Raw genomic sequence first — 23312 nt, 5'->3', positions numbered from 1 at the left:
CATCAATGTGTATTCTGTATTTGTGTGTCCCCAGGTATCCCATGTCCGATAATTATCGCCTGGGCTATAGGGAAGCTGTGCAATGAGAACGAGCAGTAAGTACCTCACTGTACACAGGAGGCAGTATTATAGTAGTTATATTCTTGTACATAGGAGGCAGTATTATAGTAGTTATATTCTTGTACATAGGAGCAGTATTATAGTAGTTATATTCTTGTATATAGGAGGTAGTATTATAGTAGTTATATTCTTGTACATAGGAGCAGTATTATAGTAGTTATATTCTTGTACATAGGAGCAGTATTATAGTAGTTCTATTCTTGTACATAGGAGCAGTATTATAGTAGTTATATTCTTGTACATAGGAGTAGTATTATAGTAGTTATATTCTTGTACATAGGAGCAGTATTATAGTAATTATATTCTTGTACATAGGAGTAGTGTTATAGTAGTTATATTCTTGTACATAGGAGTAGTATTATAGTAGTTCTATTCTTGTACATAGGAGTAGTGTTATAGTAGTTATATTCTTGTACATAGGAGGTAGTATTATAGTAGTTATATTCTTGTACTTAGGAGTAGTGTTATAGTAGTTATATTCTTGTATATAGGGGCAGTATTATAGTAGTTATATTCTTGTACATAGGAGGTAGTATTATAGTACTTATATTCTTGTACATAGGAGGTAGTATTATAGTACTTATATTCTTGTACATAGGAGGTAGTATTATAGTAGTTATATTCTTGTACATAGGAGTAGTATTATAGTAGTTATATTCTTGTACATAGGAGTAGTGTTATAGTAGTTATATTCTTGTACATAGGAGGTAGTATTATAGTAGTTATATTCTTGTACATAGGAGGTAGTATTATAGTAGTTATATTCTTGTACATAGGGGGGCGGTATTATAGTAGTTATATTCTTGTACATAGGAGTAGTATTATAGTAGTTATATTCTTGTACATAGGAGTAGTATTATAGTAGTTATATTCTTGTACATAGGAGGTAGTATTATAGTAGTTATATTCTTGTACTTAGGAGTAGTATTATAGTAGTTATATTCTTGTACATAGGAGTAGTATTATAGCAGTTATATTCTTGTACATAGGAGTAGTATTATAGTTGTTATATTCTTGTATATAGGGGCAGTATTATAGTAGTTATATTCTTGTACATAGGAGGTAGTATTATAGTCCTTATATTCTTGTACATAGGAGGTAGTATTATAGTAGTTATATTCTTGTACATAGGGGGGCAGTATTATAGTAGTTCTATTCTTCTACATAGGAGGCAGTATTATAGTAGTTATATTCTTGTACATAGGAGTAGTGTTATAGTAGTTATATTCTTGTACATAGGAGGTAGTATTATAGTAGTTATATTCTTGTACATAGGAGTAGTGTTATAGTAGTTATATTCTTGTACATAGGAGTAGTATTATAGTAGTTATATTCTTGTACTTAGGAGTAGTATTATAGTAGTTATATTCTTGTACATAGGAGGTAGTATTATAGTAGTTATATTCTTGTACTTAGGAGTAGTATTATAGTAGTTATATTCTTGTACATAGGAGTAGTATTATAGTAGTTATATTCTTGCACATAGGAGTAGTATTATAGCAGTTATATTCTTGTACTTAGGAGTAGTATTATAGTAGTTATATTCTTGTATATAGGGGCAGTATTATAGTAGTTATATTCTTGTACATAGGAGTAGTATTATAGCAGTTATATTCTTGTACTTAGGAGTAGTATTATAGTAGTTATATTCTTGTACATAGGAGGTAGTATTATAGTAGTTATATTCTTGTACATAGGAGGTAGTATTATAGTACTTATATTCTTGTACATAGGAGGTAGTATTATAGTAGTTATATTCTTGTACATAGGGGGGCTGTATTATAGTAGTTATATTATATTCTTATATAAGGATGAAAAATAGAATGTTATTTATTTGAAGTAATTGTTATTTTCATCAGATGTTGGATTGGAAAAGGTCCTGGGAAATATATTGATTACATCTACCAAGGTCCTGTCATCCTCGTCCTTCTTGTAAGTATGATTCTTCCATCTATCACGTTGATCAGACTTGTCCTTTGCCTCAGTCAGGACTCTGCAATATACATTGAGTTATCAGCATTTCTACTGACGTCTTTTGGTTCCGCTATTCTTTATCTACTGGATACAGCCAGCTGAAGTATTCGCCCCTATACATTTCTTGTGTCCAGTTTTACACATCACTGACCTAAAGCTTGTCAGCAGATGCCAAATAAATTAACCCTTGTGTGGCACATCAGATTTGTTTCTAGATCTTCTCTCTCCAGTATTTGCTTTGATATCTGTAGATAGAATATATTTGGGGCTCTCTTCCTGTGATACAATAGTTCTGTGTCCTGACACCACATTGGGGTTTCTCTTATATGTTTTCTATATTCTCATCTTCTTCCATTTCCATTTTTTCCTTGAATATTTGAGGATTATAAATTCGAGCAATCTCTGCGATACATAAAAGATAGAAGAGGAAGATACGGAGGGCAGGTGCGGGAGAATTATAGACTAATACAGGAACAATCATTAACATAATTACTACTTGGGGAAGATAGAACTAAATGAGCCGAAGCTGAAAAACAAAAAGAAACATCTAGAAAAGGTGATAGAAATGTAGGAATAAATCAGGCGCAGGAGCCTCAGAAAGAGCCGTGTGAAGATGTTATTGGATAGCAATGGGGCCGGGGGTCAAAGTGCCCATGACAAGGAAGGAATCTTCATAATTGGGAGGGGGTCACAAATTTTTGGCCGTGTAGCTGATATGAGTAGGGGGCGCACTCACTTCTATCCATGTTCTATAGCTGATATGAGTAAGGGGCGCACACACTTCTGTCCATGTTCTATAGCTGATATGAGTAAGGGGCGCTCACACTTTTGTTCATGTTCTATAGCTGATATGAGTAAGGGGCGCTCACACTTTTGTTCATGTTCTATAGCTGATATGAGTAAGGGGCGCACACACTTTTCTTCATGTTCTATAGCTGATATGAGTAGAGGCTGCACACACTTCTGTCCATGTTCTATAGCTGATATGAGTAGGGGGCGCACACACTTCTGTCCATGTTCTATACCTGATATGAGTAAGGGGTGCTCACATTTTTGTTCATGTTCTATAGCTGATATGAGTAGAGGGTGCACACACTTCTGTCCATGTTCTATACCTGATATGAGTAAGGGGTGCTCACACTTTTGTTCATGTTCTATAGCTAATATGAGTAAGGGGTGCACACACTTTTGTTCATGTTCTATAGCTGATATGAGTAGGGGGCGCACACACTTTTGTTCATGTTCTATAGCTGATATGAGTAGGGGGCGCACACACTTCTGTCCATGTTCTATAGCTGATATGAGTAAGGGGTGCTCACACTTTTGTTCATGTTCTATAGCTGATATGAGTAAGGGGCGCACACACTTTTTTTCATGTTCTATAGCTGATATGAGTAGGGGGCGCACACACTTTTTCATGTTCTATAGCTGATATGAGTAGGGGGCGCACACACTTTTGTTCATGTTCTATAGCTGATATGAGTAGGGGGCGCACACACGTTTGTTCATGTTCTATAGCTGATATGAGTAGGGTGCGCACACACTTCTGTCCATGTTCTATAGCTGATATGAGTAGGGGGCGCACACACTTCTGTCCATGTTCTATACCTGATATGAGTAAGGGGTGCTCACATTTTTGTTCATGTTCTATAGCTGATATGAGTAGAGGGTGCAAACACTTCTGTCCATGTTCTATACCTGATATGAGTAAGGGGTGCTCACACTTTTGTTCATGTTCTATAGCTGATATGAGTAAGGGGTGCACACACTTTTGTTCATGTTCTATAGCTGATATGAGTAGGGGGCGCACACACTTTTGTTCATGTTCTATAGCTGATATGAGTAAGGGGTGCTCACACTTTTGTTCATGTTCTATAGCTGATATGATTAAGGGGCGCACACACTTTTTTTCATGTTCTATAGCTGATATGAGTAGGGGGCGCACACACTTTTTTTCATGTTCTATAGCTGATATGAGTAGGGGGCGCACACACTTTTGTTCATGTTCTATAGCTGATATGAGTAGGGGGCGCACACACGTTTGTTCATGTTCTATAGCTGATATGAGTAGGGTGCGCACACACTTCTGTCCATGTTCTATAGCTGAAATGAGTAGGGGGCGCACTCACTTCTGTCCATGTTCTATAGCTGATATGAGTAGGGGGCGCACTCACTTCTGTCCATGTTCTATAGCTGATATGAGTAGGGGCACACACACTTCAGTCCATGTTCTATAGCTGATATGAGTAAGGGGCGCACTCACTTTTGTCCATGTTCTATAGCTGATATGAGTAGGGGGCGCACTCACTTTTGTCCATGTTCTATAGCTGATATGAGTAAGGGGTGCTCACACTTTTGTTCATGTTCTATAGCTGATATGAGTAGGGGGCGCACTCACTTCTGTCCATGTTCTATAGCTGATATGAGTAGGGGGCGCACTCACTTCTGTCCATGTTCTATAGCTGATATGAGTAGGGGGCGCACACACTTCTGTACATGTTCTATAGCTGATATGAGTAGGGGGCGCACTCACTTCTGTCCATGTTCTATAGCTGATATGAGTAGGGGGCGCACTCACTTCTGTCCATGTTCTATAGCTGATATGAGTAGGGGGCGCTCACACTTCTATCCATGTTTTATAGCTGATATGAGTAGGGGGTGCACACACTTCTATCTATGTTCTATAGCTGATATGAGTAGGGGGTGCACTCACTTCTGTCCATGTTCTATAGCTGATGTGAGTAGGGGGCGCACAAACTTCTGTACATGTTCTATAGCTGATATGAGTAGGGGGCGCACAAACTTCTGTACATGTTCTATAGCTGTTATGAGTAGGGGGCGCACTCACTTCTGTCCATGTTCTATAGCTGATATGAGTAGGGGGTGCACTCACTTCTGTCCATGTTCTATAGCTGATGTGAGTAGAGGGCGCACACACTTCTGTACATGTTCTATAGCTGATATGAGTAGGGGGCGCACACACTTCTGTACATGTTCTATAGCTGTTATGAGTAGGGGGCGCACTCACTTCTGTCCATGTTCTATAGCTGATATGAGTAGGGGGCACACTCACTTCTGTCCATGTTCTATACCTGATATGAGTAGGGGCGCACACACTTCAGTCCATATTCTATAGCTGATATGAGTAAGGGGCGCACTTACTTCTGTCCATGTTCTATAGCTGATATGAGTAGGGGGCGCACTCACTTCTGTCCATGTTCTATAGCTGATATGAGTAGGGGCGCACACACTTGAGTCCATGTTCTATAGCTGATATGAGTAAGGGGCGCACTCACTTCTGTCCATGTTCTATAGCTGATGTGAGTAGGGGGCGCACACACTTCTGTACATGTTCTATAGCTGATATGAGTAGGGGGCGCACACACTTCTGTACATGTTCTATAGCTGATATGAGTAGGGGGCGCACTCACTTCTGTCCATGTTCTATAGCTGATATGAGTAGGGGGCGCACTCACTTCTGTCCATGTTCTATAGCTGATATGAGTAGGGGCGCACACACTTCAGTCCATGTTCTATAGCTGATATCAGTAAGGGGCGCACTCACTTCTGTCCATGTTCTATAGCTGATATGAGTAGGGGGCGCACTCACTTCAGTCCATGTTCTATAGCTGATATGAGTAGGGGCGCACACACTTCAGTCCATGTTCTATAGCTGATATGAGTAAGGGGCGCACTCACTTTTGTCCATGTTCTATAGCTGATATGAGTAGGGGGCGCACTCACTTCTGTCCATGTTCTATAGCTGATATGAGTAGGGGCGCACACACTTCAGTCCATGATCTATAGCTGATATGAGTAGGGGGCGCACTCACTTCTGTCCATGTTCTATAGCTCATATGAGTAGGGGGCGCTCACACTTCTATCCATGTTTTATAGCTGATATGAGTAGGGGGCGCTCACACTTCTATCTATGTTCTATAGCTGATATGAGTAGGGGGCGCTCACGCTTTTATCCATGTTCTATAGCTGATGTGAGTAGGGGGTGCACACACTTCTGTACATGTTCTATAGCTGATATGAGTAGGGGGTGCACTCACTTCTGTCCATGTTCTATAGCTGATGTGAGTAGGGGGCGCACTCACTTCTGTCCATGTTCTATAGCTGATATGAGTAGGGGGCGCACACACTTCTGTACATGTTCTATAGCTGATATGAGTAGGGGCGCACACACTTTTGTTCATGTTCTATAGCTGATATGAGTAGGGGGTGCACACACTTTTGTTCATGTTCTATAGCTGATATGAGTAGGGGGTGCACACACTTTTGTTCATGTTCTATAGCTGATATGAGTAGGGGGTGCACACACTTTTGTTCATGTTCTATAGCTGATATGAGTAGGGGGCGCACACACTTCTGTCCATGTACTATAGCTGATATGAGTAAGGGGTGCTCACACTTTTGTTCATGTTCTATAGCTGATATGAGTAAGGGGCGCACACACTTTTTTTCATGTTCTATAGCTGATATGAGTAGGGGGCGCACACACTTTTTTTCATGTTCTATAGCTGATATGAGTAGGGGGCGCACACACTTTTGTTCATGTTCTATAGCTGATATGAGTAGGGGGCGCACACACTTTTGTTCATGTTCTATAGCTGATATGAGTAGGGGGCGCACACACTTTTGTTCATGTTCTATAGCTGATATGAGTAGGGTGCGCACACACTTCTGTCCATGTTCTATAGCTGATATGAGTAGGGGGCGCACTCACTTCTGTCCATGTTCTATAGCTGATATGAGTAGGGGCGCACACACTTCAGTCCATGTTCTATAGCTGATATGAGTAAGGGGCGCACTCACTTTTGTCCATGTTCTATAGCTGATATGAGTAGGGGGCGCACTCACTTCTGTCCATGTTCTATAGCTGATATGAGTAGGGGCGCACACACCTCAGTCCATGTTCTATAGCTGATATGAGTAAGGGGCGCACTCACTTTTGTCCATGTTCTATAGCTGATATGAGTAGGGGGCGCACTCACTTCTGTCCATGTTCTACAGCTGATATGAGTAGGGGGCGCTCACACTTCTATCCATGTTTTATAGCTGATATGAGTAGGGGGAGCACACACTTCTATCTATGTTCTATAGCTGATATGAGTAGGGGTGCGCTCACGCTTTTATCCATGTTCTATAGCTGATATGAGTAGGGGGCGCACACACTTTTGTTCATGTTCTATAGCTGATATGAGTAGGGGGCGCACACACTTTTGTTCATGTTCTATAGCTGATATGAGTAGGGTGCGCACACACTTCTGTCCATGTTCTATAGCTGATATGAGTAGGGGGCGCACTCACTTCTGTCCATGTTCTATAGCTGATATGAGTAGGGGCGCACACACTTCAGTCCATGTTCTATAGCTGATATGAGTAAGGGGCGCACTCACTTTTGTCCATGTTCTATAGCTGATATGAGTAGGGGGCGCACACACCTCAGTCCATGTTCTATAGCTGATATGAGTAAGGGGCGCACACACCTCAGTCCATGTTCTATAGCTGATATGAGTAAGGGGCGCACTCACTTTTGTCCATGTTCTATAGCTGATATGAGTAGGGGGCGCACTCACTTCTGTCCATGTTCTACAGCTGATATGAGTAGGGGGCGCTCACACTTCTATCCATGTTTTATAGCTGATATGAGTAGGGGGTGCACACACTTCTATCTATGTTCTATAGCTGATATGAGTAGGGGGCGCTCACGCTTTTATCCATGTTCTATAGCTGATGTGAGTAGGGGGTGCACACACTTCTGTACATGTTCTATAGCTGATATGAGTAGGGGGTGCACACACTTCTGTACATGTTCTATAGCTGATATGAGTAGGGGGTGCACTCACTTCTGTCCATGTTCAATAGCTGATGTGAGTAGGGGGCGCACTCACTTCTGTCCATGTTCTATAGCTGATATGAGTAGGGGGCGCACTCACTTCTGTCCATGTTCTATAGCTGATATGAGTAGGGGGCGCACACACTTCTGTACGTGTTCTATAGCTGATATGAGTAGGGGGCGCACTCACTTCTGTCCATGTTCTATAGCTGATATGAGTAGGGGGGCGCACTCACTTCTGTCCATGTTCTATAGCTGATATGAGTAGGGGGCGCTCACACTTCTATCCATGTTTTATAGCTGATATGAGTAGGGGGTGCACACACTTCTATCTATGTTCTATAGCTGATATGAGTAGGGGGCGCACACACTTCTGTCCATGTTCTATAGCTGATATGAGTAGGGGCGCACACACTTCAGTCCATGTTCTTTAGCTGATATGAGTAAGGGGCGCACACACTTCAGTCCATGTTCTATAGCTGATATGAGTAAGGGGCGCACTCACTTCTGTCCATGTTCTATAGCTGATATGAGTAGGGGGCGCACTCACTTCTGTCCATGTTCTATAGCTGATATGAGTAGGGGCGCACACACTTCAGTCCATGTTCTATAGCTGATATGAGTAGGGGCGCACACACTTCAGTCCATGTTCTATAGCTGATATGAGTAAGGGGCGCACTCACTTTTGTCCATGTTCTATAGCTGATATGAGTAGGGGGCGCACTCACTTCTGTCCATGTTCTATAGCTGATATGAGTAGGGGCGCACACACTTCAGTCCATGTTCTATAGCTGATATGAGTAGGGGGCGCACTCACTTTTGTCCATGTTCTATAGCTGATATGAGTAGGGGGCGCACTCACTTCTGTCCATGTTCTATAGCTGATATGAGTAGGGGGCGCTCACACTTCTATCCATGTTTTATAGCTGATATGAGTAGGGGGTGCACACACTTCTATCTATGTTCTATAGCTGATATGAGTAGGGGGCGCTCACGCTTTTATCCATGTTCTATAGCTGATGTGAGTAGGGGGTGCACACACTTCTGTACATGTTCTATAGCTGATATGAGTAGGGGGTGCACTCACTTCTGTCCATGTTCTATAGCTGATGTGAGTAGGGGGCTCACTCACTTCTGTCCATGTTCTATAGCTGATATGAGTAGGGGGCGCACACACTTCTGTACATGTTCTATAGCTGATATGAGTAGGGGGCGCACTCACTTCTGTCCATGTTCTATAGCTGATATGATTAGGGGGCGCACTCACTTCTGTCCATGTTCTATAGCTGATATGAGTAGGGGGCGCTCACACTTCTATCCATGTTTTATAGCTGATATGAGTAGGGGGTGCACTCACTTCTGTCCATGTTCTATAGCTGATGTGAGTAGGGGGCGCACACACTTCTGTACATGTTCTATAGCTGATATGAGTAGGGGGCGCACTCACTTCTGTCCATGTTCTATAGCTGATATGATTAGGGGGCGCACTCACTTCTGTCCATGTTCTATAGCTGATATGATTAGGGGGCGCACTCACTTCTGTCCATGTTCTATAGCTGATATGAGTAGGGGGCGCACTCACTTCTGTCCATGTTCTATAGCTGATATGATTAGGGGGCGCACTCACATCTGTCCATGTTCTATAGCTGATATGAGTAGGGGGCGCTCACACTTCTATCCATGTTTTATAGCTGATATGAGTAGGGGGTGCACACACTTCTATCTATGTTCTATAGCTGATATGAGTAGGGGGCGCACTCACTTCTGTCCATGTTCTATAGCTGATATGAGTAGAGGGCGCACACACCCATATACATGTGATGGGAGGGGGGCACTTATTTTTGCAATTTGTAAAACCGCCATCAAACGTTACATCGATGCTTTGCAGCCCTATATGGATGATAATGGGGAAGGGGGGGGAGCAAACGTTACATCCGCGCTTCATAGCGATTCTTAATTTTCTTTCACTTACGCCTCATTCTCCGGCGACCTTGCGCTTTACATACGATGAATAAATCCTCAAGGACTGAACGTATCTCGGTAAATAAGGAGAATGTTTCTTGCAGTCACTTTTATTGATGGCGCTTATTTTTCTTCCATTAAATTATCGGCCATGGCGTGCGTCCTTGTAGAGCGGCCACTTCTCAGCCCTACGAGACGCCGCACACCGCAACATTGAAGAATATGTTATCGGAATTTCACTTTTCCGTAAATACCTCCTCATTCCCGGCATCGCCATCTCGAGGAGTAAGAAGGGGAGTCAATCAGAGATGGATTTATGAGCGATCGTTCCGGAAATTCATTTTATTCTATCTTTATATTGACCAAAATGTTGCAAATTACAAAAACATAAAAAGTATCATTTGTATACTTTGTATCCTTTGGGCAGCAGATATGGCCTATTAGAGTGCCTGAATAATATACCGCCCTATACGTCCTACGAGGGGCCTGGCTTTATTGCGGGGTCTCAATCTCGACGGATTCATGGGCCGCACCTAGCAAAACGTTGTACTATAACGTCTTCTCTTTTTATGTTTTAGATCAACTTTGTATTTTTGTTCAACATTGTCAGGATCTTAATGACGAAGCTCCGAGCGTCCACCACGTCCGAGACCATACAGTACAGGTGAGCGCCGTGGAATACATAGGGTTAAATAGACAGACGGAATATTACTAGATGTAACACCGCCCCCCCGTCTGATAAACAACCGCAATTTACATCCCCAAATCAGGGAAATGACAAGGTTTCCCCTCAGTCGCTGCAGTTTATGGAGATGACATTGGAGCCGCGACCTCGTATTTATTGGTTGTGGACGGAATCAGCAGTTTTATTTATCAGTCATACTTATTGCCTGCGGTACGGCGACCGTCACCGTATAGATACCACCTGGCTGTACGCAAAATATCTGTCATTATTAGTATACACTCACCGGCCACTTTATTAGGTACACCTGTCCAACTGCTCGTTAACACTTAATTTCTAATCAGCCAATCACATGGCGGCAACTCAGTGCATTTAGGCATGTAGACATGGTCAAGACAATCTCCTGCAGTTCAAACCGAGCATCAGTATGGGGAAGAAAGGTGATTTGAGTGCCTTTGAACGTGGCATGGTTGTTGGTGCCAGAAGGGCTGGTCTGAGTATTTCAGAAACTGCTGATCTACTGGGATTTTCACGCACAACCATCTCTAGGGTTTACAGAGAATGGTCCGAAAAAGAAAAAACATCCAGTGAGCGGCAGTTCTGTGGGGGGCGGAAATGCATTGTTGATGCCAGAGGTCAGAGGAGAATGGCCAGACTGGTTCGAGCTGATAGAAAGGCAACAGTGACTCAAATAGCCACCCGTTACAACCAAGGTAGCCAGAAGAGCATCTCTGAACGCCGCACAGTACGTCCAACTTTGAGGCTACAGATGGGCTACAGCAGCAGAAGACCACACCGGGTGCCACTCCTTTCAGCTAAGAACAGGAAACTGAGGCTACAATTTGCACAAGCTCATCGAAATTGGACAATTGAAGATTGGAAAAACGTTGCCTGGTCTGATGAGTCTCGATTTCTGCTGCGACATTCGGATGGTAGGGTCAGAATTTGGCGTCAACAACATGAAAGCATGGATCCATCCTGCCTTGTATCGGTAACGGTTCAGGCTGGTGGTGGTGGTGTCATGGTGTGGGGAATATTTTCTTGGCACTCTTTGGGCCCCTTGGTACCAATTGAGCATCGTTGCAACGCCAAAGCCTACCTGAGTATTGTTGCTGACCACGTCCATCCCTTTATGACCACAATGTCCCCAACATCTGATGGCTACTTTCAGCAGGATAATGCAATGCCATGTCATAAAGCTGGAATCATCTCAGACTGGTTTCTTGAACATGACAATGAGTTCACTGTACTCCAATGGCCTCCACAGTCACCAGATCTCAATCCAATAGAGGAGCATCTTTGGGATGTGGTGGAACGGGAGATTCGCATCATGGATGTGCAGCCGACAAATCTGCGACTGCAACTGTGTGATGCCATCATGTCAATATGGACCAAAATCTCTGAGGAATGCTTCCAGCACCTTGTTGTATCTATGCCACGAAGAATTGAGGCAGTTCTGAAGGCAAAAGGGGGTCCAACCCGTTACTAGCATGGTGTACCTAATAAAGTGGCCAGTGAGTGTAGAGCAATGCAGAAAAACATCGGAAATGTATGATGGGCCGGGGGAAGGCTGATACTATATGTCGTGTCTGGTGCAGGGACTAAGGGGCGGTGGAGATATAAAGAACACGAGAGAAGAAATACTTGGGTCAGGTCATACCCCCAAAAGTACGACCCATCCCAAGACTATGCACCACCCCTAACACTATGCACCACTGTATAAGACTCTGCACTACCTCAAGACTATACAGTGTCCCATAACAGTATACACTACCTGGCAGGACTATGCATTACCCCAATACTATGCCCCTAGGACTATGCACTGCACCCTAACACTATGTACCTCCTCCTAAGATTTTGCACTGCCTCCTAAGTTTATACATTGCCCCCTAAGACTACGTGCTGTCTCCTAAGACTATGCACTAAGACTATGCACTGCCCCTGAGATTGTGCACTATCCTTCTAAGACTATGGGCTGCCCCTAAGACTATACATTAAGACTATACACTAAGACTATACACTAAGACTATACACTAAGACTATGCGCTGCCCCTAAGACTATACACTGCACATGTTTGGTGCCCAATGTGATCCCGCTATGCCAGAATTCTGGACTGATACATTCCCCTTATTCTCTCGTCTTGCAGGAAAGCTGTCAAGGCTACTTTGGTCTTACTCCCCCTCCTAGGAATCACATACATGCTGTTCTTCGTGAACCCCGGGGAAGACGATGTGTCTCAGATAGTCTTCATTTATTTTAACTCATTTCTTCAGTCTTTTCAGGTAAATAATTCGACAATAATCTGAGTTCTGACACGTCCTGTTTCCTGCAGCTCAGTGATTGGCTTTGTTGTGTAGACTGGGGCAGAATGGGTAAAGTCATCTCAGTCTGAAAGAAATACAAATTCACCATATTTTTGTTGTCTAGTCCAAAACTATTCTCTGTTCTAATGGGTCCTACAAAATGGGAACTATCAAGTCATAAAGTTGTAATCAGAGACCAGGGTTGGCCCAACTTGGAGGAAGATTATATGACTTGAAGGTACTGGGTCCTAATGCAAAGCTTTGGCCTTAACTCACTTAGGACCCGGTGCAGGTGCTATCAATGCATTTCCTATAGCTAGACCCATAAAAAAGAGTATTGAACTTAACATTGAACTTCCTCCATGAACTTAACTTTGAACTTCCTCCATTCTAGAACAGGTGGCCATGACTGGTTCCCAATTATAGAACAGGTGGCCATGAAAAGTTCCTTCATTATAGAACAGGTGGCCATGACCAGTTCCTCCATTACAGAACAGGTGGCCATGACCGGTTCCCCCATTACAGAACAGGTGGCCATGACCGGTTCCCTTATTATAGAATAGGTGACCATGAAAAGTTCCTTCATTATAGAACAGGTGGCCATGACCAGTTCCTCCATTACAGAACAGGTGGCCATGACCGGTTCCCCCATTACAGAACAGGTGGCCATGACCGGTTCCCCCATTACAGAACAGGTGGCCATGACCGGTTCCCCTATTATAAAACAGGTGGCCATGACTGGCTCCTCCATTATAGAACAGGTGGCCATGACCATTTCCCTCAATATAGAACAGGTGGCCATGACCAGCTCCCCTATTATAGAACAGGTGGCCATGACCAGCGCCTCTATTATAGAACAGGTGGTCATGACCGGTTCTTCCATTATAGAACAGATGGCCATGACCGGTTCCCCTATTATAAAACAGGGGGCCATGACCGGTTCCTCCATTATAGAACAGGTGGCCATGACCGATTTTCCTCTTGACTTCCAACCATGATTGGAAGGTCCCAATAAAAAGATGCATGAAGACAGTTGTCCAAAAGTGGAAAATTCCTTTAAGTCATTAAGTTAGTCGTTTCTCATGGCCGTGTGTCAAGGCAACCTGTCTAAATCAGTTTTGTTCTTTTCTTCCAGGGTTTCTTTGTCTCAGTATTCTACTGCTTTTTGAATGGGGAGGTAAGTGATAGCGGGACGCAACGTTTTGCATTATTCTCACAATTGTGTCACCCTTATTTATATGATATTTTGTCAACACATGGGATAGAGTTAGAGATACAGTCACCATTTAGAATGCAAAATCTTGCAAGGGAAGTCAAAGAGGAACTAGACGTGTCCGGCCCCGGTCCAGTATCTGTATTTGGCCCCCGGCCGGCCATAGCACTAGTGTCTAATTGCAGTAAAGCAAGGCGCCAAACCTGGTGACATGTCCCTTTAAATCCATAGATAATGCCATAGAGAGGCAGAGCCAGGACGGGACGGCTAATGTTTTATTGATCGAGGCTCGGAGAACACTTACCATCTTCTTCTTTGTCTCCAATTCATTTTCTGGTCTAAAATTTCTTAATTGTTTGACACCCGGATAACTGGCACCAAAGAATAAATCTTCTTTTGATCTATAATGTATCAGCCCAGGCCGAGGTTTCAATTTTCGCTTTTCTCCTCGCGCCTCCGCCGCCGCCGTCAGTATCAATTAAAATGCAGCGATGAAGTAATTAGAGAAAAACAGGAAATCTTCATATTTTTGGGCTATTGTATCAGTGTAAAAGCCTTAAAGGGGAAGTCTCGTGTTTGTACTGGGCAGCAGACGTGATCCGTCCTGTATGAATAAGTGAGCGCCCCCCCCTCCCCCTACACAGCAGGAAGTCCCAGAACTGCCCAACACCAATCAGAGGCATCGATTCAAATTTGTATCACATCCTCAGTGCCCCAATATCAGAGCCAGTCATCTTCAGTGCCTCAATATCAGTGTCAGTCATAGTTAGTGCCCCAATATCAGTGTCAGTGACCCACCTTACTCCAGTATCAGTCAGTCATCCTTAGTGCCCCAATATCAGTGACAACCACATTTAGTGCCCCAGTATCAGTCGCACTAGTGCCCCAATATCAGTGTCAGTCGCTCTCAGTGCCCTACTATCAGTGTCAGTCATCCTTAGTGCCCCAGTGTCAGTCACTCTTATTGCCCCAATATCAGTGTCAGTCATACTCAGTGCCCCAATATCAGTGTCAGTCACACTTAGTGCCCCAAAATCAGTGTCAGTGACCCACCTTACTCCAGTATCAGTCAGTCACACTTAGTTCCCCAATATCAGTGTCAGTCGCTCTCAGTGCCTCAATATCAGTGTCAGTGACCCACCGTACTCCAGTATCAGTGTTAGTCATCCTTAGTGCCCCAATATCAGTGGCAGTCACATTTAGTGCCCCAGTATCAGTCACACTTAGTGCCCCAATATCAGTGTCAGTCGCTCTCAGTGCCCTACTATCAGTGTCAGTCATCCTTAGTTCCCCAATATTAGTGTCAGTCACTCTTATTGCCCCAATATTAGTGTCAGTCATCCTCAGTGACCCAATATCAGTGCAGGTCATTCTCAGTGCCCCACTATCAGTGTCAGTCACTCTTCTTGCCCCAATATCAGTGTTAGTCACTCACCTTACGCCAGTATCAGCCACCTGTGGTGTCCCAATATCAGTGTCACCCACAGTGACCCAGTATCTGTATCAAACACCAACTATACCTCAATATCAGCACAATCCAGCCATATTCCATATTCCAGTACCATCACCAGCCAGCCATGGTGCCTCAGCATCAGTGTCTGACACTTACAGTGCCCCTTCATCAGTGTCAGCCACCCACTATCAGCAGCAGCTAGCCATAGGGTTCCAGAATCAGAGATAATCATCCACAATCGATATTAGTATACCAGACTATTCATATCTGACAATACAGCCACAACAGCCTCCAGTGCTAGCAGTCAGCATGCCCATATCCCAGTGGCCATAGTGTGCGGACCCTATTACAGTCCCAGCCATATAAGTGCACACTCAGCTCTGCTACATGAGGATTACAAGCCTGTGTACACACTTGAGCTCTGCTCGTCCCTCCGCTCATTAGCTATAATCAGGGATAGACACCAGACGGATATTGATTTTCCTCCTTAGCATCAGAGTGATTGCCGCCTTATCTCAGACCCGAGGAGCGAGCGCAGAGGAAATATTGGATTTATCTCTGCACTTGTGTCCGCCGAAAATGAATTGCAATATTCCGATTTAATTACCATATCTGTAATTCATTAGCGTGCGCATGTATTATTAATCTAGGCTGATTATTCCTGGGCGGCAGAAAACCGCCATTATTGTCCACCCCAGAAACCACAATAGGAGGAAACCCTAGTCTGCAAGAACATCAGTGTATCTAATCCTATCCCGTGTGATACTGTATACTGAGCTGTGTATCTAATCCTATCCCGTGTGATACTGTATACTGAGCTGTGTATCTAATCCTATCCTGTGTGATACTGTATACTGAGCTGTGTATCTAATCCTATCCCGTGTGATACTGTATACTGAGCTGTGTATCTAATCCTATCCCGTGTGATACTGTATACTGAGCTGTGTATCTAATCCTATCCCGTGTGATACTGTATACTGAGCTGTGTATCTAATCCTATCCCGTGTGATACTGTATACTGAGCTGTGTATCTAATCCTATCCTGTGTGATACTGTATACTGAGCTGTGTATCTAATCCTATCCCGTGTGATACTGTATACTGAGCTGTGTATCTAATCCTATCCTGTGTGATACTGTATACTGAGCTGTGTATCTAATCCTATCCCGTGTGATACTGTATACTGAGCTGTGTATCTAATCCTATCCTGTGTGATACTGTATACTGAGCTGTGTATCTAATCCTATCCTGTGTGATACTGTATACTGAGCTGTGTATCTAATCCTATCCTGTGTGATACTGTATACTGAGCTGTGTATCTAATCCTATTCTGTGTGATACTGTATACTGAGCTGTGTATCTAATCCTATCCTGTGTGATACTGTATACTGAGCTGTGTATCTAATCCTATCCCGTGTGATACTGTATACTGAGCTGTGTATCTAATCCTATCCCGTGTGATACTGTATACTGAGCTGTGTATCTAATCCTATCCTGTGTGATACTGTATACTGAGCTGTGTATCTAATCCTATCCTGTGTGATACTGTATACTGAGCTGTGTATCTAATCCTATCCTGTGTGATACTGTATACTGAGCTGTATCTAATCCTATCCTGTGTGATACTGTATACTGAGCTGTATCTAATCCTATCCTGTGTGATACAGTATACTGAGCTGTGTATCTAATCCTATTCTGTGTGATACTGTATACTGAGCTGTGTATCTAATCCTATCCTGTGTGATATTGTATACTGAGCTGTGTATCTAATCCTATCCCGTGTGATACTGTATACTGAGCTGTGTATCTAATCCTATCCCGTGTGATACTGTATACTGAGCTGTGTATCTAATCCTATCCTGTGTGATACTGTATACTGAGCTGTGTATCTAATCCTCTCCTGTGTGATACTGTATACTGAGCTGTATCTAATCCTATCCTGTGTGATACTGTATACTGAGCTGTATCTAATCCTATCCTGTGTGATACAGTATACTGAGCTGTGTATCTAATCCTATCCTGTGTGATACTGTATACTGAGCCGTGTATCTAATCCTATCCTGTGTGATACAGTATACTGAGCCGTGTATCTAATCCTATCCTGTGTGATACTGTATACTGAGCCGTGTATCTAATCCTATCCTGTGTGATACAGTATACTGAGCTGTGTATCTAATCCTATCCTGTGTGATACTGTATACTGAGCTGTGTATCTAATCCTATCCTGTGTGATACTGTATACTGAGCTGTGTATCTAATCCTATTCTGTGTGATACTGTATACTGAGCTGTGTATCTAATCCTATCCTGTGTGATACTGTATACTGAGCTGTGTATCTAATCCTATCCTGTGTGATACTGTATACTGAGCCGTGTATCTAATCCTATCCTGTGTGATACTGTATACTGAGCCGTGTATCTAATCCTATCCTGTGTGATACTGTATACTGAGCCGTGTATCTAATCCTATCCTGTGTGATACTGTATACTGAGCTGTGTATCTAATCCTATCCTGTGTGATACTGTATACTGAGCTGTGTATCTAATCCTATCCTGTGTGATACTGTATACTGAGCTGTGTATCTAATCCTATCCTGTGTGATACTGTATACTGAGCTGTGTATCTAATCCTATCCCGTGTGATACTGTATACTGAGCTGTGTATCTAATCCTATCCCGTGTGATACTGTATACTGAGCTGTGTATCTAATCCTATCCCATGTGATACTGTATACTGAGCTGTGTATCTAATCCTATCCCGTGTGATACTGTATACTGAGCTGTGTATCTAATCCTCTCCTGTGTGATACTGTATACTGAGCTGTGTATCTAATCCTATCCCGTGTGATACTGTATACTGAGCTGTGTATCTAATCCTCTCCTGTGTGATACTGTATACTGAGCTGTGTATCTAATCCTATCCTGTGTGATACTGTATACTGAGCTGTGTATCTAATCCTATCCTGTGTGATACTGTATACTGAGCCGTGTATCTAATCCTATCCTGTGTGATACTGTATACTGAGCTGTGTATCTAATCCTATCCTGTGTGATACTGTATACTGAGCTGTATCTAATCCTATCCTGTGTGATACTGTATACTGAGCTGTGTATCTAATCCTATCCTGTGTGATACTGTATACTGAGCTGTGTATCTAATCCTATCCTGTGTGATACTGTATACTGAGCCGTGTATCTAATCCTATCCTGTGTGATACTGTATACTGAGCCGTGTATCTAATCCTATCCTGTGTGATACTGTATACTGAGCCGTGTATCTAATCCTATCCTGTGTGATACTGTATACTGAGCTGTGTATCTAATCCTATCCTGTGTGATACTGTATACTGAGCTGTGTATCTAATCCTATCCTGTGTGATACTGTATACTGAGCTGTGTATCTAATCCTATCCTGTGTGATACTGTATACTGAGCTGTGTATCTAATCCTATCCTGTGTGATACTGTATACTGAGCTGTGTATCTAATCCTATCCTGTGTGATACTGTATACTGAGCCGTGTATCTAATCCTATCCTGTGTGATACTGTATACTGAGCTGTGTATCTAATCCTATCCTGTGTGATACTGTATACTGAGCTGTGTATCTAATCATATCCTGTGTGATACTGTATACTGAGCTGTGTATCTAATCCTATCCTGTGTGATACTGTATACTGAGCTGTGTATCTAATCCTATCCTGTGTGATACTGTATACTGAGCTGTGTATCTAATCATATCCTGTGTGATACAGTATACTGAGCTGTGTATCTAATCCTATCCCGTGTGATACTGTATACTGAGCTGTGTATCTAATCCTATCCTGTGTGATACTGTATACTGAGCTGTGTATCTAATCCTGTCCTGTGTGATACTGTATACTGAGCTGTGTATCTAATCCTATCCTGTGTGATACTGTATACTGAGCTGTGTATCTAATCCTATCCTGTGTGATACTGTATACTGAGCTGTGTATCTAATCATATCCTGTGTGATACTGTATACTGAGCTGTGTATCTAATCCTATCCTGTGTGATACTGTATACTGAGCTGTGTATCTAATCCTATCCTGTGTGATACTGTATACTGAGCTGTGTATCTAATCATATCCTGTGTGATACAGTATACTGAGCTGTGTATCTAATCCTATCCCGTGTGATACTGTATACTGAGCTGTGTATCTAATCCTATCCTGTGTGATACTGTATACTGAGCTGTGTATCTAATCCTGTCCTGTGTGATACTGTATACTGAGCTGTGTATCTAATCCTATCCTGTGTGATACTGTATACTGAGCTGTGTATCTAATCCTATCCTGTGTGATACTGTATACTGAGCTGTGTATCTAATCCTATCTTGTGTGATACTGTATACTGAGCTGTGTATCTAATCCTATCCTGTGTGATACTGTATACTGAGCTGTGTATCTAATCCTATCCTGTGTGATACTGTATACTGAGCTGTGTATCTAATCCTATCCTGTGTGATACTGTATACTGAGCTGTATCTAATCCTCTCCTGTGTGATACTGTATACTGAGCTGTGTATCTAATCCTATCCTGTGTGATACTGTATACTGAGCTGTGTATCTAATCCTATCCTGTGTGATACTGTATACTGAGCTGTGTATCTAATCCTATCCTGTGTGATACTGTATACTGAGCTGTGTATCTAATCCTATCCTGTGTGATACTGTATACTGAGCTGTGTATCTAATCCTATCCTGTGTGATACTGTATACTGAGCTGTGTATCTAATCCTATCCTGTGTGATACTGTATACTGAGCTGTGTATCTAATCCTATCCTGTGTGATACTGTATACTGAGCTGTATCTAATCCTCTCCTGTGTGATACTGTATACTGAGCTGTGTATCTAATCCTATCCTGTGTGATACTGTATACTGAGCTGTGTATCTAATCCTATCCTGTGTGATACTGTATACTGAGCTGTGTATCTAATCCTATCCTGTGTGATACTGTATACTGAGCTGTATCTAATCCTCTCCTGTGTTATACTGTATACTGAGCTGTGTATCTAATCCTATCCTGTGTGATACTGTATACTGAGCGGTGTATCTAATCCTATCCTGTGTGATACTGTATACTGAGCTGTGTATCTAATCCTATCCTGTGTGATACTGTATACTGAGCTGTGTATCTAATCCTATCCTGTGTGATACTGTATACTGAGCTGTATCTAATCCTCTCCTGTGTTATACTGTATACTGAGCTGTGTATCTAATCCTATCCTGTGTGATACTGTATACTGAGCTGTGTATCTAATCCTATCCTGTGTGATACTGTATACTGAGCTGTGTATCTAATCCTATCCTGTGTGATACTGTATACTGAGCTGTATCTAATCCTCTCCTGTGTTATACTGTATACTGAGCTGTGTATCTAATCCTATCCTGTGTGATACTGTATACTGAGCTGTGTATCTAATCCTATCCTGTGTGATACTGTATACTGAGCTGTGTATCTAATCCTATCCTGTGTGATACTGTATACTGAGCAGTATCTAATCCTCTCCTGTGTGATACTGTATACTGAGCTGTGTATCTAATCCTGTCATGTGTGATACTGTATACTGAGCTGTGTATCTAATCCTATCCTGTGTGATACTGTATACTGAGCTGTGTATCTAATCCTATCCCGTGTGATACTGTATACTGAGCTGTATCTAATCCTCTCCTGTGTGATACTGTATACTGAGCTGTGTATCTAATCCTATCCTGTGTGATACTGTATACTGAGCTGTGTATCTAATCCTATCCTGTGTGGTACTGTATACTGAGCTGTGTATCTAATCCTATCCTGTGTGATACTGTATACTGAGCTGTATCTAATCCTCTCCTGTGTGATACTGTATACTGAGCTGTGTATCTAATCCTGTCCTGTGTGATACTGTGTGATGGTTGATATGGTCTTCTCAGCTATGAATGACCCGGCTGGCTCCGCAGTGTATCTAATCCTCTCACCACTTCTCACCTTTCTAGGTTCGATCAGCCGCAAGAAAGCGATGGCACCGCTGGCAAGACCACCATTCCCTGCGAGTGCGAGTGGCCCGGGCTATGTCCATACCGACCTCTCCGACCAGGATCAGCTTTCACAGCATAAAGCAGACGGCGGCCATCTGAGCAGCAGCGCCGCGGCCTCCGGGGATTTTGTATCTTTTTGTTTCCTGGTTTCCACTTTTTTATGTCGGAAGACGGAATTTACCTTTAAGGGACGTTGAATGGCCACAATATGGGAGAAGACGGAGAACAAGGGACCTCGAGTGTAGACGAGATTCTAGACACTATGGTAAGCACAAGCGCGAGGCTCCGGGGTGGAACAGCTACCGATTTTCTATGTCAACCCCAGAAGTCAACCAAGTGCTTTGACCGAATTCTCCTTTTTGGTCCATTTCATGGGCCGAGGACTGTAGAGCGTGTTGGATAACTGGATACTCATGGATGGCGGCGCCAAATCTGTCACCGTCAAGGGTCGGAAAGTTTCTTCGATAGTTTTCTTTGTAAATTTCTATTTTGCAAAAAAAAAAAGTCTAAATTTTGTGTCAATGTTTTTGCCAAAAATCACTGGGGTAGGATCAGACATTGTATCTACAGCGTGATACTGAGGAGTCTCGTCGTCGTCTTCTGCGACATTGTTAAAAAGTCTGTTCCTCTGTTTTGAGTTTTATCTATTTTGGGGACAATATGGCTGCCATTACAGCGACCAAAGGGGTTGTCAGACTCTTTGGGGGAGTCTCCTAAAAACAAAATCAGGGGCCCCAACTCAACATTTTGTCCAAGGTCATCCCCCAGCGTTAAACTGGCCAGCTATTGGACTGAATAAGGTCTGGACTTCTGGGTCGTTGACCACTTACCAAAAACTAGAGCCATGAGACACCGAATTTGGTATTTTTGAGGAGCCCTTGGGGACATCGCTACAGTCGATGCTAAGAGCCCCTCAATCACATAAATAGTCCCCAGCATTGAGTAGATGGGGCTTTGAGGCAAAGTTTAAATGGGCTTCTTCTGGCTATTGACCCATAGGCATTGCCCGAATGGTCAACCTGGCCCTGCCTACGTGTAGCCTTCATGACGCATACTCTATTCTCTGTACTGTTATGGGAATGTGCAGGAAACATTGAGTGACAACCTCTATTGTAGAAAAAAAGTGAGTAGAATTTTTTGGATGGAAGACAACTTTATTTGCAGGTGAATATTTTGCGGGAAGTGGATGTGAATATTTTTGTTGTTTGTTTTTATCTGTCTTAGTATGAGCATCAATCACCCACAGCCTTTATATCTAAAATCTCTTAAAACACCCACCATCTCCTTGTTTTATGCCTGGGTTCTCTCTTCTGGCTCCTCGTGGGCGGGGCATAGCCAAAACCCCAGTACATTAGATTTTTTTCCGCACATTTAAGTAACATCCCTGGGTCTCCTCTGGATCTCCTCAAACTACTACAAGCCTGATACATTAGTAATGGCAAGAGATATACAATCTATGTTTATGTCACCTCCGGCAGCTCCTCTGGGGTGTGTTTGGCAGGTTATATCAGGGAGAAAACATTTTACTTCCTGTCTGAGTGACCTGCAGTTTTGTACATGGAGCTTCGTGGAACTCATAAGAAATTCTCTCTTGGCCTGGAGAAGGAATGAATAGTAGTTTTAAAACAAAAAGTTTCAAAAACTTCAGCTTGTATGGAAGACCCCATAGACTAGAATATCCATATATTGATATGTCAGGTGTAGTTGATAAGGAAGCCTC

General features: G+C 42.8%; 1 protein-coding gene across 2 annotated transcripts in view; it reads left to right on the top strand.

Annotated features, from left to right (window-relative positions):
* The window catches only part of CRHR2 (corticotropin releasing hormone receptor 2), a 206176-nt gene extending 183630 nt beyond the window's left edge, over nt 1–22546 (top strand). For both annotated transcript variants that reach the window (XM_075269904.1, XM_075269905.1), the window contains 6 exons: nt 35–95; nt 1980–2052; nt 10480–10565; nt 12731–12866; nt 14023–14064; nt 21551–22546. In XM_075269904.1, coding sequence (XP_075126005.1) covers nt 35–95; nt 1980–2052; nt 10480–10565; nt 12731–12866; nt 14023–14064; nt 21551–21691 — 539 coding nt within the window. In that variant the 3' untranslated portion in view covers nt 21692–22546. The remainder of the gene's footprint in view (nt 1–34; nt 96–1979; nt 2053–10479; nt 10566–12730; nt 12867–14022; nt 14065–21550) is intronic.
* Nucleotides 22547–23312: the final 766 nt, after the last annotated feature.

The sequence above is a fragment of the Leptodactylus fuscus genome, chromosome 4, assembly GCF_031893055.1.
Source record: "Leptodactylus fuscus isolate aLepFus1 chromosome 4, aLepFus1.hap2, whole genome shotgun sequence".
Taxonomy (NCBI): domain Eukaryota; kingdom Metazoa; phylum Chordata; class Amphibia; order Anura; family Leptodactylidae; genus Leptodactylus; species Leptodactylus fuscus.
Note: the sequence above shows the minus strand (reverse complement) of the source record. Positions and strands in the feature narration are given on the sequence as shown.